Source organism: Erpetoichthys calabaricus, chromosome 5 (assembly GCF_900747795.2).
Source record: "Erpetoichthys calabaricus chromosome 5, fErpCal1.3, whole genome shotgun sequence".
NCBI lineage: Eukaryota > Metazoa > Chordata > Cladistia > Polypteriformes > Polypteridae > Erpetoichthys > Erpetoichthys calabaricus.
The window spans coordinates 118,137,759-118,152,224 of NC_041398.2; the positions used below are offsets into that span (position 1 = coordinate 118,137,759).

Consider the following 14,466-nt stretch of genomic DNA (forward strand, 5'->3'; position numbering starts at 1 on the left):
AAACAGCATAATTAGACCAAAAGTTATAAAGAGATTCTCCACTAGGAGTGACTGCATTAGTAACAATTTCAGTTAAAACAAAAAAATATAACAGTAGTTTAAAACCATGTTTGCAGTTTAAGATGCTGGTTGATACAAATTCTCACTGACTGAATAGTTGTTTTCATCTCCTCTGTTGTTAACTGGCCATAGTTCAACAATTAATCAAGGAACAGATAGTGCTGAGCTCTGTTTATGTTAATAAGTTCCAAACCACTTTTGTGTTTTTATGTACTCATTTTATTATTAGAAAAATTGTAATTGCATTTTACCTGGAAACTTGACACAGAGCTCAGTGTCTGCACTTAGTTAAAAGTGCTATACACAAATGAAAATGTAATTCAGTTCAAATACAGTATAAGTAAATTACTGTAATTCTGTGCCTGCTGTGTTTGTTACTTTAAGCTGTTTGATTTTCAGTTTCTGTTTTAATAGATGTCTTTGATTAATCCTGTATCAAATGAAAAGCAAAATATGGCAAGCACATCATCAAAGGAAGTTTCCACAAACTGCACTAGTGTTAGTACGGGTGCACATTGCTACAGGTATTATCAACAATGCTACCTATATAATTTCCATTGAATATGTTGCTGAACAAAGTGTTTTATAGTATCTCAGTTGTTAGCATGAATACCACTTAAAGTACATTGTAAACCAGGCTATTTACAATTAGTAATGTCTTTAATGCATACCTTAGGACACAAATCATCTTCAAATGTAACATTCAAATTGGAGGATACTCTTACAAATGTAATATATATGTAAATAATCATGTATTCATGTTGATTCTAGATGAAAACAGGCCGTTCAGCTCAACAAAGCTCGCAAAGTAAAAACACATCAAGTTGAGTTTTGAAAGTCTCTATAAAGTCCCACTGTTTACCACACTACTTGGTCACTTATTCCAAGTGTCTGTGATTCTCTTTGTAAAGAAAAACTTCTAATGTTTGTGTGAAATTTACCCTTAACAAGTTTCCAACTGTGTCCCTGTGTTCTTGATAAACTCATTTTAAAGTTACCGTCTTGATCCACTGGACTAATTCCCTTCATAATTCTAAACACTTCAATCAGGTCGCCTCTTAAACTTCTTTTGTTTAAACTGTAAAGGCTCAGCTCTTTTAATCTTTCCTCATAACTCACCCCCTGTAGCCCTGGAATCAGCCTAGTCACTCTTCTCTGGACATTTTCTAGTGCTGCTATGTCCTTTTTTTGAATGTTATTAGTTTATGTAATAGTGTTGTACATTAGCCAGATTGTTACTTATGGGCAAAGTAATAATAAATGTAATTTATTTAAAATTTCTTACAATATAAAAATACAATAAGATAGGAAGAACAACACAGTAAACAGATTTCATGGGGGGGATGGTCCTGCTTGTCTATAGGCAAAACTTTGAAATTCATCACTTTTACTATTGATCCATATATTTCAATATGTAATGGCTTTCTTATTTTTTCCAAGAACATATACAGAGGTTTATGCTCCAATTCTAGTTGAAAGTGACACTAGTAGCTCATCAGAAGATGAATTTGCTCACAATGTTGATTGGTAAGTTTCTGTGGTAACACTTTCTCTTCCAGTCTGAATAAATGTAGTTAATATGGTAATTATTGTTATTTAATAATGATTTAATATCTGTTTCATTTATATCATGTGTTCTTTAGAACAACTCATGGTTATCTTTTGAATTAATGTGTGTGTTTTATAGTCTGTCAGCAATGAGTAAAATCTTGTTATATACCCTACAGATAGTGTGACTATTGCTTTTTTGACATAATTGTTCCTCAGTAGTTGACTTATACTGGTTATTTGTAAAAAGTAAATTTTCTTTCTCCTATTTTTATTTTTACATACAGTTTTAATGACAAAATAGTTAGTGTGGAAGACATCCTGGAAAATTTAGCCACGCAGATTAAGTCTGAAAAAGTCTCACAGTTCAATATAAACAGAGCTGACATTTGGGATGGAGCTCTACGTGGTTTTAAGTGCTCGTCCTTTGATCCAGCACACACCATTTTAGTGAAATTCAGTGATAATACTGGCTACATGGAGAGTGGCATTGACACAGGAGGACCCAAACGAGAATTTTTAGAACTCCTAATGCAACATGTTAAAAACAGAACACTATTTGAAGGAAGGGAAACTGAAAAATACTTGACCTGTGACAGTGTTGGTGAGTATTATGAGCTGTCACATCCTGTAGTGGACTGACATCTTGTACGTGTATGATTTCTTGTCATTTGCCCAGTGTAGCCATTATATAATGTGCATTAACTATGGCTGAAAAAAGTTAATTTAAGCAATGGATAGTTGAATGGATATGGTGACTGGTTTGGCACTTTGTTTTTGTTTTAGCATTTGATAATGATGAATATTTCATCATTGGGCGAATGATCGCTGTCTCCATGGTTCATGGTGGTCCTGGGCCACAGTTCATTTCGAAAAACTTGTTCAACTATATTTTATGTGAAGGTATCTTTTCCCCTGATACAAAAGATGTTTGTGATCCAGAAATACAGATGATGCTACAAAAGGTATGATATGACTTCATATGCATTTAAGTTTTAAAGACTTAAATGCACAGTAATGCAGTAATATTACACAGTAATGCTTTTTCCACAGAATGTTTTAGTGTTGAAAATTGTATACTTCATTAATTAGGATTGTTTATGAGAGAACTAAACATATTTATTTCACTGTGCTAACATTGTTTGTTTTGTTCTGTCAGTGTCTATACATGTTTCATACAAATATATAAGTACATATTATTTGTAATGTATTTTGATTTTAATACAATAAATCAAAGTGTTATGTAATACATGAGACCCCTTTTAATTTGAAATGCTCCGTGTATATGTAACTGATGTGTTCCATTAGGCTACCATACTTAGATGTGCGTCTCCTAGACGGCAAGGTAGTTAATGCAGTGGGGTAATCCAGGGAATAAATAGGATCTCCTTTGCATCCCTGTTGTCATCAGTGTAATTGAAGATAGATATTGTAATAGTATTGTACTGTTTTAAATGTTTTAGGACCATGGACATATCAAATATTTGATGTCCTTTGGTAGTGGCTATTACTAAATTACTTTTATAATGCCTACAGTTTCTACAAAGTATTTAGATTTAAAAAAAAACATTTGTGTACAGATAATGTATATAAAGAACCATACATAATATGTGTAAAAACATAAACAACTAAACAAACAAAATATGCTTCTATAAATCTGAGTGTTAAATTAATTTAAAAAGTTGGTTTAACACCCCTTGGGTTCCTTTTTGGGCAAATGCTATTGTTTGCAAAGTTCTGAATCAATATTCTTTTCATATTTTAAAAATGCATTATTTTGTTTGTGACTGAATGCTACTAATGTTACATTTTATTATAACTTTGAAATGAATTAGATCAAGTCATCGTCCTCAGTGGAATGTCTTAGGAGTACAGTGGAGGTGTATGCTACAATGCTTATGATAGCGGGATGTCTTTGCCATGTTATCAGGGAGCTTTCTGATAAAGACAAAATTGTGGAAGATTATCTGAAGTGGTATTTTTTCACCAGAAATGCTGCTTGTATTCAAAGGTATGTTGTAATAAATGCTTTATTTATAAATACTAAAAGTTACCAAGATGAGGAAGTAGCATTTACATTAAACTAGAAGTGAACAAATGACACACTAGAGGGATTAAGCCTCTTGACCAACATGGAAGTGTCTCAGAATTCCCCAGGAGGAGTTGGCAAAAGATATTGAAGATTCAATGACATTTGTCCAGCTGAGCATGTTGCCACCATGATTTTCATCAGAATAAATGTAATGAAAGTGAAATTAAATAGTAACTAATAGCTAATCCAAATTTTCATGTATTGCTGAGGAATGTGACACATACAATATACCATATCACTTTAGTCATATATAAACTAGCAGCAGCAAAGAATATAGGGTAATGGTGAATATATCATGTCATTCTCTAACCTGGTTAATTCAGACGAGGGTTACAGAAGGACTTAAGCCTATCCCAGCTAGAATAGGACAATAAGCAGGAACAAACTGTTGACAGGGCGCCAATCCATTGCTGGGCAATCTTACACACACACACATACATCAAACACACACTACAGCCAATTTAGTGTCACCAATTACCTAACCTATTTGTCTTTGGACAGTGGGAAGAAACCAGAGCACCACCCAGAGGAATCCCACTCAGAGATGAGGAGAGCATGCAAACTCCATCCAGGGAGGACCCAGGACACAAACCTAGGTCTCCTTCCTACGAGTGTACCAGCTCTTCCACTGCCCCAACATGTCACCCTTAAATGGTGACTATTTCTTAGTCATTTGTATAGTGCTGGCATTCTTTTGAAGAAATAAAAATCAGTACTACTAACATATTAATTTGCACTATAATGTATTATTTCTGAACATAGGAAATGTAAAGAAAAAAAATAGTAAACCCTGTTTTAGCAGCAAACATAGCAAAGCTAGAGGGAAGTCCAAATGCTTGTTTTGTCATCCGTGTGTGTGTGTGCTAGAAAGACTTGTTGTTTACATTGCAGCAGTGTATTTACATTGTAGATCTGTATGTTCATAGCAATTACTTCTGTTGACATGTCAAAGATTTTGGAAACAATATCTCATTATGAGTGTTCCTCAGAAATGTACAAATCAGCAAATGGCAAATGTGACACATTATAATTTCTGTGAGAAATGCACTAAAACCAAGAAATGTTAGCGTCTGTACTCCTGTGGTTCTAGCAAACAGTGCTGCAGATCTTATTGAAACATATCCTCAGAAGTTGACATCACAACAATTTTCACAACATACAGGTGTGTGTTGATGGTCATATTAGTATGCGGTCCATGTTTTTGGGCAACTTTTTTATGCTTCACCGAGTTCACAATGTGACATGCATAACATTCTCAAACCTGCCTAATCCCATTCATATTAGGGAGGAGTGGGTTGATGATTTATCTTGCATTGTGTTCAGGATTTAATAAATATTTTTTTATGTGAACTACAGTGGTGTGAAAAACTATTTGCCCCCTTCCTGATTTCTTATTCTTTTGCATGTTTGTCACACAAAATGTTTCTGATCATCAAACACATTTAACCATTAGTCAAATATAACACAAGTAAACACAAAATGCAGTTTGTAAATGGTGGTTTTTATTATTTAGGGAGAAAAAAAAATCCAAACCTACATAGCCCTGTGTGAAAAAGTAATTGCCCCCTGAACCTAATAACTGGTTGGGCCACCCTTAGCAGCAATAACTGCAATCAAGCGTTTGCGATAACTTGCAATGAGTCTTTTACAGCGCTCTGGAGGAATTTTGGCCCACTCATCTTTGCAAAATTGTTGTAATTCAGCTTTATTTGAGGGTTTTCTAGCATGAACCGCCTTTTTAAGGTCATGCCATAGCATCTCAATTGGATTCAGGTCAGGACTTTGACTAGGCCACTCCAAAGTCTTCATTTTGTTTTTCTTCAGCCATTCAGAGGTGGATTTGCTGGTGTGTTTTGGGTCATTGTCCTGTTGCAGCACCCAAGATCGCTTCAGCTTGAGTTGACGAACAGATGGCCGGACATTCTCCTTCAGGATTTTTTGGTAGACAGTAGAATTCATGGTTCCATCTATCACAGCAAGCCTTCCAGGTCCTGAAGCAGCAAAACAACCCCAGACCATCACACTACCACCACCATATTTTACTGTTGGTATGATGTTCTTTTTCTGAAATGCTGTGTTCCTTTTACGCCAGATGTAACGGGACATTTGCCTTCCAAAAAGTTCAACTTTTGACTCATCAGTCCACAAGGTATTTTCCCAAAAGTCTTGGCAATCATTGAGATGTTTCTTAGCAAAATTGAGACGAGCCCTAATGTTCTTTTTGCTTAACAGTGGTTTGCGTCTTGGAAATCTGCCATGCAGGCCGTTTTTGCCCAGTCTCTTTCTTATGGTGGAGTCGTGAACACTGACCTTAATTGAGGCAAGTGAGGCCTGCAGTTCTTTAGACGTTGTCCTGGGGTCTTTTGTGACCTCTCGGATGAGTCGTCTCTGCACTCTTGGGGTGATTTTGGTCGGCCGGCCACTCCTGGGAAGGATCACCACTGTTCCATGTTTTTGCCATTTGTGGATAATGGCTCTCACTGTGGTTCGCTGGAGTCCCAAAGCTTTAGAAATGGCTTTATAACCTTTACCAGACTGATAGATCTCAATTACTTCTGTTCTCATTTGTTCCTGAATTTCTTTGGATCTTGGCATGATGTCTAGCTTTTGAGGTGCTTTTGGTCTACTTCTCTGTGTCAGGCAGCTCCTATTTAAGTGATTTCTTGATTGAAACAGGTGTGGCAGTAATCAGGCCTGGGGGTGGCTACGGAAATTGAACTCAGGTGTGATACACCACAGTTAGGTTATTTTTTAACAAGGGGGCAATTACTTTTTCACACAGGGCCATGTAGGTTTGGATTTTTTTTCTCCCTAAATAATAAAAACCATCATTTAAAAACTGCATTTTGTGTTTACTTGTGTTATATTTGACTAATGGTTAAATGTGTTTGATGATCAGAAACATTTTGTGTGACAAACATGCAAAAGAATAAGAAATCAGGAAGGGGGCAAATAGTTTTTCACACCACTGTATATCTTTGGTCTTCTGGTATCACCCTGTTTGTCCAGGTTACATATGGCAAATGTATCATGTCGTCAGGGCCTCTGCATTCCCTAAGCTGCTAAGCTATCCATAACATTTTATATAGTCATAACACTATATAAAGTAAGGCTGACAGACACTGACCACCTTTCTTAACATGATGTACATCACAGTAATGAAATATCCTCTCTGGAATATGTCCTTCCTTGGGCATTAAAGGTGGTTTTACATTTCCTGGTCTATATTGTCAACTCATTCTCTCGGTAAATGCATTTTATTTATTGTTTTCTAATGACACTCACCTTGTAATATTCAGAGTATGAAATAAATGCTGTATATAAAAATAATAACCTAATCTTATTTGTATATGTTATTTGCAGGTTCAAAGAAGGACTAACCACACTAAATGTTCTTGAAGCAATGAAACAAAATCCATCAGGATTCATGAAATACTTCTGTTTTTCTGAGAAAAAAATAACTTCTGAAATTATAGAGAATCTTTTTAAAGCTGAGTTTAGCCAGCCTGGTAGCAACAGAAGACAAGAGGAAGTGAGGACAGCTGCATACTGGGCAGACTACTTGTTAGATATTGAAGGTCTGAATTCAAGTATTGGAGAAAATATTTGTTTAGTATACTTCATGAAATATGTAAAATTATGTATATAGTACATGTAGATTTTCACCTTACACAATTTATGAAAAAAACGACACTGAATGTAAGCGCAGCAGGAGACACACAAGCTTCTGTCCACAGGGTGAGAGTTTGTATTTTGTGTGTCCACAAGTTTAGAATACAAATCGGCGTTCACATAATTTATTTCTGATAAACACACAACTAAGATAAACAAATAAAGCAATTTCTGCTTTTTTAACTTTTACACTTCATAGGCCCTTTTAGCTGGCTAGCAATTTATGCATTTACTGTATTAATTAATGAATTTATGCCTGTTAAATTAGTTGTTTATTTCACCAGCATTAAACTAAAGTTGTCACATCTCTTAACCAACAAAGAAATAAGGGTGTGGATCTATTAGGGTGGTTCCAATTTATTATTAACGTTTAAAGATTGCTTTTACTGTGTGTTTTGGATTGATTAGATGTTATTGTAAGATTGTTCTTGTTTACAAAGCTTTATATACAGTACAATATGACACCTAAACATACGTTTGGGCTGCTATGCCACGTGATCAGGAATGGGACCAGCAAGAATAAATTATACAACGCAACAAAGCTGCTGATATTGGGGTTGCTCAGTATAGTGTTACTGAATCTGAAGATATTAATCCAGATATTAAGGAAAGAGAAAAGAAAAACAGTTTGGTCAAAACATATGCATATAAAAATAGTTATGATTATTTGTACAATTCATCTTTGTGCATTTAGTAACAAAATTAAATGTGATGCACATCATGCATTATGCTATGCACAAAATGTATAATACTGGTTGAAACTGCTTGAAGTAATAACATCAAATGACAACAGTGCTACAGATTCATTCCAGGTTTCATACATCACAAAGTTTTAAACTTTGATAACACATTCTGATAAAATGATTACATATTTAAGAGGCACAAACATTTTCTATGAATTGTTTTGTTGTAAGAATTATCTGAATGCTGTTTAGAGATATCTTATCATCTCAATGTGTTAAATAGTGTGGGTGATCAATATGTAACAATTAGTGTGGGCCAGTACTTTGTTCAATGAAGTGGTGATAATATGTTAAATAAGTTTGGACTTAATGAAAAAGAGGGCAATGTGAATGAGTTACTTAATATGTGAAACAATTGATATTAACATGTTCTTATATTTTCTTAGGTAAAACATCATTTGCTGAACCATCTTTGGAAGATATCCTCATGTTCTCAACCGGTGTTTCCTCAATCCCACCAATCGGCTTCCATCCAAAGCCAACAGTTAATTTCTTGCATAATGAGTCGCCATATCCCATTGCTCAAACATGCACCAATTCTTTAAGCATCCCCATACATAAAACATATGATAAATTCAAGTACCATATGAATTTTGGTATTCTAAACTCACCTGGATTTGGGCAACACTAAATTCTGATATAATTAATCATCATATATTTTTACCAGCCCTGAACTTGCTCTTTCATTACATTTTCCACAAAAATTATATTATTAGCTATGTCAGTTATTATTTTTTGAAAGTTTTTGGCTGATTTTACATTTAAAGTTGCTTCAGTTCATTTTGCAAACATGCACATTTTTTTCTTTATTACTGAATTACCAGGATCTTCCATCAATCATTTTTCACGTAATTTCATTTTGGTCAGTTGTGCACAGTTACATTTTGTTTGCAATTATGTTATTAATAATGTTAATTTTTCAAAGAAAGGAAGTTGCTAAGCTTTGTGTTTATACATATTTTGTGTAAATAGAAATTTTACAATGTAATACTTCTAATAGCTTTTTTTATATATTTCATATTATGTAATGTTTTAAACCATACTTTTGAAATGGTTTGACTTGAACCTTGTTAATGTTGCTTCAATGAGATGTACCATTGAAGTGCTCTTGTTGTTATTAAACAAAAATTTGTAAACTTAATGTTCATTTTCAAATAAAATATTATGATGGTTGACTTCAATTTCCAGTTCAATTATAATTATTTTGGTAATCAACTTTTGAACAGAAACAGTCTATCCTGTTTAACCTTTCCTGACACTTAATAAAGTTCAAGAAGAAAAAACATTTAATTGTTTAACTACTGTCAACCTTTAATTGTACATCAGTAAGAAAAAGAAAACACAATATTTCAGTACATCTTACACTATTCAAACTGCCAAGGTACTTATAGTTTACAATCCTGTTTAAGGATTTTATTACATTATTTAACACCATTGTAGCTGAACCTCTCCAAAACAATGTATTCAATGCAAACTTGGACAATTGTACAGCCTCTGATCTGACTTTCTGGGGAGCAGATTCTAGGCTGTGGAACAGGGTAGACATGTAAAAGAGTCCCTGCTCAGAAACACGGGATTGCCTCAGGGACACTTTCTCTCTCCAGCCATTTGCTCTTTGTACAACAATGACTGCACCTCTACTGGCTTGACTGTAAAACTTGTAAGGTGTGATGATTATGTCATTCTATATGCCAGACTGCAGAAGGCCACAAGGAGCCATGAGAAAATATTAAATCTTTTGGGTAGCAGGGAGGATAGTATACCTAAAAGCAGAACGATACAAACATGTCATGTCATTTTAAACTATAAACCATTGTTATATTTGCATTCTTTCCTGATTAGTCAAAACCGGTGATATGCCTGTTGTTGCCCCCCAGCCTTCTACTGCTTTCCACCAGCTTTTACTTTACTTAATAAAGACCTATAGAGAAAAAAGTGAAAATGAAATTCTACAAGTTATATTAGTTTTTATCGTGTTTATTGTATATTGTAAACTATATTGTCACTATTGGTGCATCTACTGTTGAAAGATTAAATAATGTTTATCACTGATGTCTTTTTACTGTTATATTTGTAGCTGGAACACAGACAAATTCATAGCAACTACATTTCATGGTTGTGAAGATTAATTCAATTCAATTAGTGTTTCAATTTGCAAGTCCTGAGGTGGTTTCTGGTACATGCTTGATGGTGCTGAAGAATAACCAATTTAAATTATGCAAGATCAAAAAAATGCACTCAGGAAAGAGAATACCCAAAATATATTTATTTAAATATAAAGTGTTACTATATTAGCTAAAATAAGTGAGAAGTAATAGTACTTTACTTTGCGACATACACAAGAAAAAACACACCAAATTGATACATACTACAAAATATTCAGATATTACAAATTTCTTTTAGCCTCAAAAATAATTCTACAGCAGATTTCCATGTGGGTGGAGTTTGTAAATTGTACTGCTGCTTTATGAGATCTAAATATTCCTGTATGGTTTCATCTCCACAATTGCAAATTTCCTTGCATTGTGTTGCCAGTTGATGAAGCTTCTCTTCTGAAACAACGTATCCAAAGTTTCTTGATTGGAATCTAGACAAATAAGTAATATGTTTAAAAGAAAAAAAAACTAATATATTCAGAAGTCTATACAATTAATTTGAGTACTGTGTAGTCAAAACTTGAGAACATTCTTAAAATGAATCATACAATTTTAAAATCTGTATCTCTACCCTTACAGACTTAGCTCTTTACTTTTACTGATGATTAAAAACAAAGAAAACTTAGTCCTGGCAAGATATTTTTTTATATTTTCTAATTACTCTAAATGGAATCAAAACTGTTGATTTACATAAAGCCATTTATTCATACCTATGTGGTAGGCTAAAAATCTCATTGGGAATTCCAGAAGGACAAACTGACATCCTCGAGGGTCTAATTCTATGTTGGTTCCAGAGGTCTTTAAATTCATTCAAATCCTTTTGCATCAGTTCAAGAAAAGCAAAGCGCAGCAAACATTTATGCTGATGGCTACCATTGAAATTGCCAGAATCTTTCAGATCCACCAGGACTTCCATCCAGAACTGTGACCTGAATGAAATAAAATGCAAGAGCTACTTAAATATAGCTTTGGATGCATTTTTTAAATTGCGTTCTATAAATGGTTTTGTTTACTGGTGTAATTAAACTTTCAGTGAAGGGCAATCAGTAAAATATATCACTGAAAAGGTTATGGACTGGAAAACTGCACGCAGTTACACATTTAAAATAAAGTAAGTATCTGATGTAGGGGCAAGCTGTTTTTAAACATTATTTATAAACATTTTGCAGTTATTGATTAAGTAAGTTACGACTACACTTACTATACCAAAATATATACATAAATATTCTTACCGTTGCTTTCTGAAATGTGCCCACCAGGATTCTATTCTCTGATTCATTACAGAAGTGCCATAAACATGGCTAGCTGCACCAGCGAAGTGGTCATTTCCTTGAGAGCGCAACGTGCACTGCATTGCTGCTATCAAGGTGTTTTCTGTTCCACAATCCGTCCTCAGTCTCATTGGTACAATCCCAAATTTTGCTACACAAAGCACATAATTTGTTGCAATTACTGCTGGGTTATTATTCGTTGGTCCGCATGAAAGCCATAAAATCTTTCTTGAAAAGCCATCGATGCACCCGCTTACCGCTATGCCATAAGGCTTTAATTTATCATATCCATCTACATGCCAAACGTAGTTTGGACCCAGTGAGTGGTACACTCTTCGAACAAATCTCCTTGTCCTCCTAGCTGAAGTTGCAGACGGATTCATTTCAGACAACAAATTCATGACATCACGTCGCCTCACGCGCAGTTTATATTTCTGCAGTAACACTTGATGCATCATTCTATATCCAAGAAGCTGACTCGGCCCTTGTATCTCGATCTCCATGGCCAAACGCACTTGACTTATATTGGAGTAATTCCTACGTTTTGATAATCCCAGTTCTTTCAGGCGCATTTTCAAACTTCTTAAACACATACTTATTCCATGATAAATTTTCAAAAAATCTAGAATGACCTCATATTTATATCCTGCGTAGAAGTACTGCGTAATCCAATCGGTGACCAAAAGTGTGTGTTCATTCCCACTGACTAAAATAAAAATAAATTACATTTACGGCTTATGCGTCAGTTTGTCACTTACCATATTTTGTATGATCATGTCATGCTAATTGCAGGGTAAGAGAAAACAGCAAGAAAAAATTTACATATACTTAAACGCAAGAGACATATTACCTGTTGGTGGTCCTCCCAGCGCCGCGGACGATTGGTCACCTGACGGCAGAAAGGCAAGCGATCGCCCACAGGTGGAACAAAATGCTGGCGCCGCGCCCGTGCCCAGCTGACTGCCACAGTAGGGACAAAACATTGTCTGCCTTTGGAGAATGAGAATGTTTGTTACAGGAAGAAGTAAAGCATTTGTAACAAAACAGTAAAATGAATGGTAAACCCAATAGCAGGACTTCTCTGTTTCAGTTGATGGATGACAACGGACACTTCGTGCTCTGACCTCGTAGGGGACCCAAAGCCAACTACCGCATCGTCCATACCCCCCGTGTTTGCAATACCACATGTGTTTGCACACTCGACCCACAAAATGGGACCCACAACCAAATAAAGAGAAAGAAATCCATGCGCGTTTTCGCACTCGAAACTTTTATGATAAGAAAATATCCTATTAATAGCCTAACACTTCGCGAGGAGTAAGAAGAAGCCGACACGACAGGGAGTAGCCGCAGTTATCTAGTTCAAGTTTGACATTTTTATTTTAAAAGTTTGTGAAGATGTTAAACGTTTTGTTCAGTTTCCCAAAGAAACGTTTTCGTTTTTTAATTACCAGGAAGTCACAAAAACTGTAGTTGTGAAAGGTATATATTTAACAAGAACAACCAGTATTATGTTCGTCGTTTCGTATGAAATCTGGGCAGTTATTACAACCAACCATGAACACCCTTCGCTGAAGCGGACTTTCCCGCACTTAACACGTTGAATGCTCAGGAGATAAACGTTTACAGACCCTTGCAGTCGCCACACTGCATATATACAGTATAATATATACGTTTAAAAATACAGCATATTCTGCATTTCACCTTTAAATGTGATCAGTTGAAGATTAGTCCGTTGCACAGATTTCTCTTCCAACTAAGCATGCACAGATTTCGTTCTGAAAATCTCATTTCCGGTGTGGACATTTCCGTTTTCAAAATGCTGTTTCCGTTGTGAAGTTCACTTCCGTTTTCAGTTTTTGTTGATTTCATGTTGCGGCCTCTTAATGTTGATTTCATGTTGTCGTTTTTGTTCATTTCACGCTCTTTCTTTTGGTTAATTTCATGCTCTCACTATTTGCTAAGTTTATGCCCTCACTGTTTATTGTTGACTTCATGTTTTCATATATTAATTAATTTCATTGTGTTTTTTTTATTTTGTTTTTTCATTTGCTTTGTTGTTGATTTTGTGTTTGTGTTTTGCCCCTCAGAGCCACCGTAATTTTTAAACAGATACTGTATCTCAACCACACTTGCTACAATAATGAAAATGATAGTTTGTTCATAACAAAAGAAGGAGAGAAGACAAATATATGGAAGTGTATACAGATAAAGGACAATAACGAACAAGACAACACATACTGTAAATCTAAATTAGATTAGTTGATCTACCTCCAATAGAAAAAGGCACTAAACTTGTGAATTCCATTTTCTGCATTTACTGTATATCTGTAGTATTAACCAAGGAAACATTAATCAGTCTAGAACGGCTTTTAAATGTTTTTGTCAGAGTTCTGATCTTTCAGCCAGTTACATGGGTCAGTCTATATTGTAATATGATTTTCAGTGCCTACACTTTGATAGCACTATTAATTTCCTTCACTGCTTACCTATGCTTACCTCATGTGTGTGTGTCAGACACTGTTTGAAAGTGCTGCATGACTGATGCTACAAAGGTTATTAGTCTCATTACCACAGTGACACCAATTACCAGAAATTATTATTATATTAATTATATTAGAAATGATTATATACATTACTATGTCTGTTGGCTTTATCCTAACTACAGCAATTGACAACAGTATCAAAGGCAATACCTGATGACTGGTAAATAGCATACATTATTAAACAAAAGTATAAAATAAATGAATACAATATAATGTTTTATTGGTTATAGCATATATTTTTGGTTTATACTGCCCAATTTTATTTTATTTTTTTATGTTGCTTGATATTACTGAGGGCCAGGGTGAGTTAAGAATTCATATGTCCATGTAATATACAGCTCTGCAATAAGATCAATTAAGTCAAATAATAATTTAAAT

The 14,466-nt window shown here is 34.7% G+C and overlaps 1 protein-coding gene across 1 annotated transcript; it reads left to right on the forward strand.

Moving 5' to 3' along the window:
- Window positions 1–1,405: 1,405 nt before the first annotated feature.
- LOC114652786 (G2/M phase-specific E3 ubiquitin-protein ligase-like) lies at window positions 1,406–9,269 on the forward strand. Its single transcript, XM_051928686.1, has 6 exons — window positions 1,406–1,587; window positions 1,896–2,212; window positions 2,395–2,573; window positions 3,444–3,619; window positions 7,064–7,278; window positions 8,502–9,269. The coding sequence occupies exons 1-6, from the start codon at window positions 1,478–1,480 to the stop codon at window positions 8,744–8,746; spliced, it is 1,242 nt and encodes a 413-aa protein (XP_051784646.1). The 5' UTR covers window positions 1,406–1,477; the 3' UTR covers window positions 8,747–9,269.
- Window positions 9,270–14,466: the final 5,197 nt, after the last annotated feature.

Coding starts and splice junctions, on each gene's coding strand:
- LOC114652786 (XM_051928686.1), top strand. CDS start 1,478: ATGGCTTTCTTATTTTTTCCAAGAACATATACAGAGGTTTATGCTCCA. Junction 1,588..1,895: donor TTTGCTCACAATGTTGATTG/GTAAGTTTCTGT, acceptor TTTTACATACAG/TTTTAATGACAAAATAGTTA. Junction 2,574..3,443: donor TACAGATGATGCTACAAAAG/GTATGATATGAC, acceptor GAAATGAATTAG/ATCAAGTCATCGTCCTCAGT.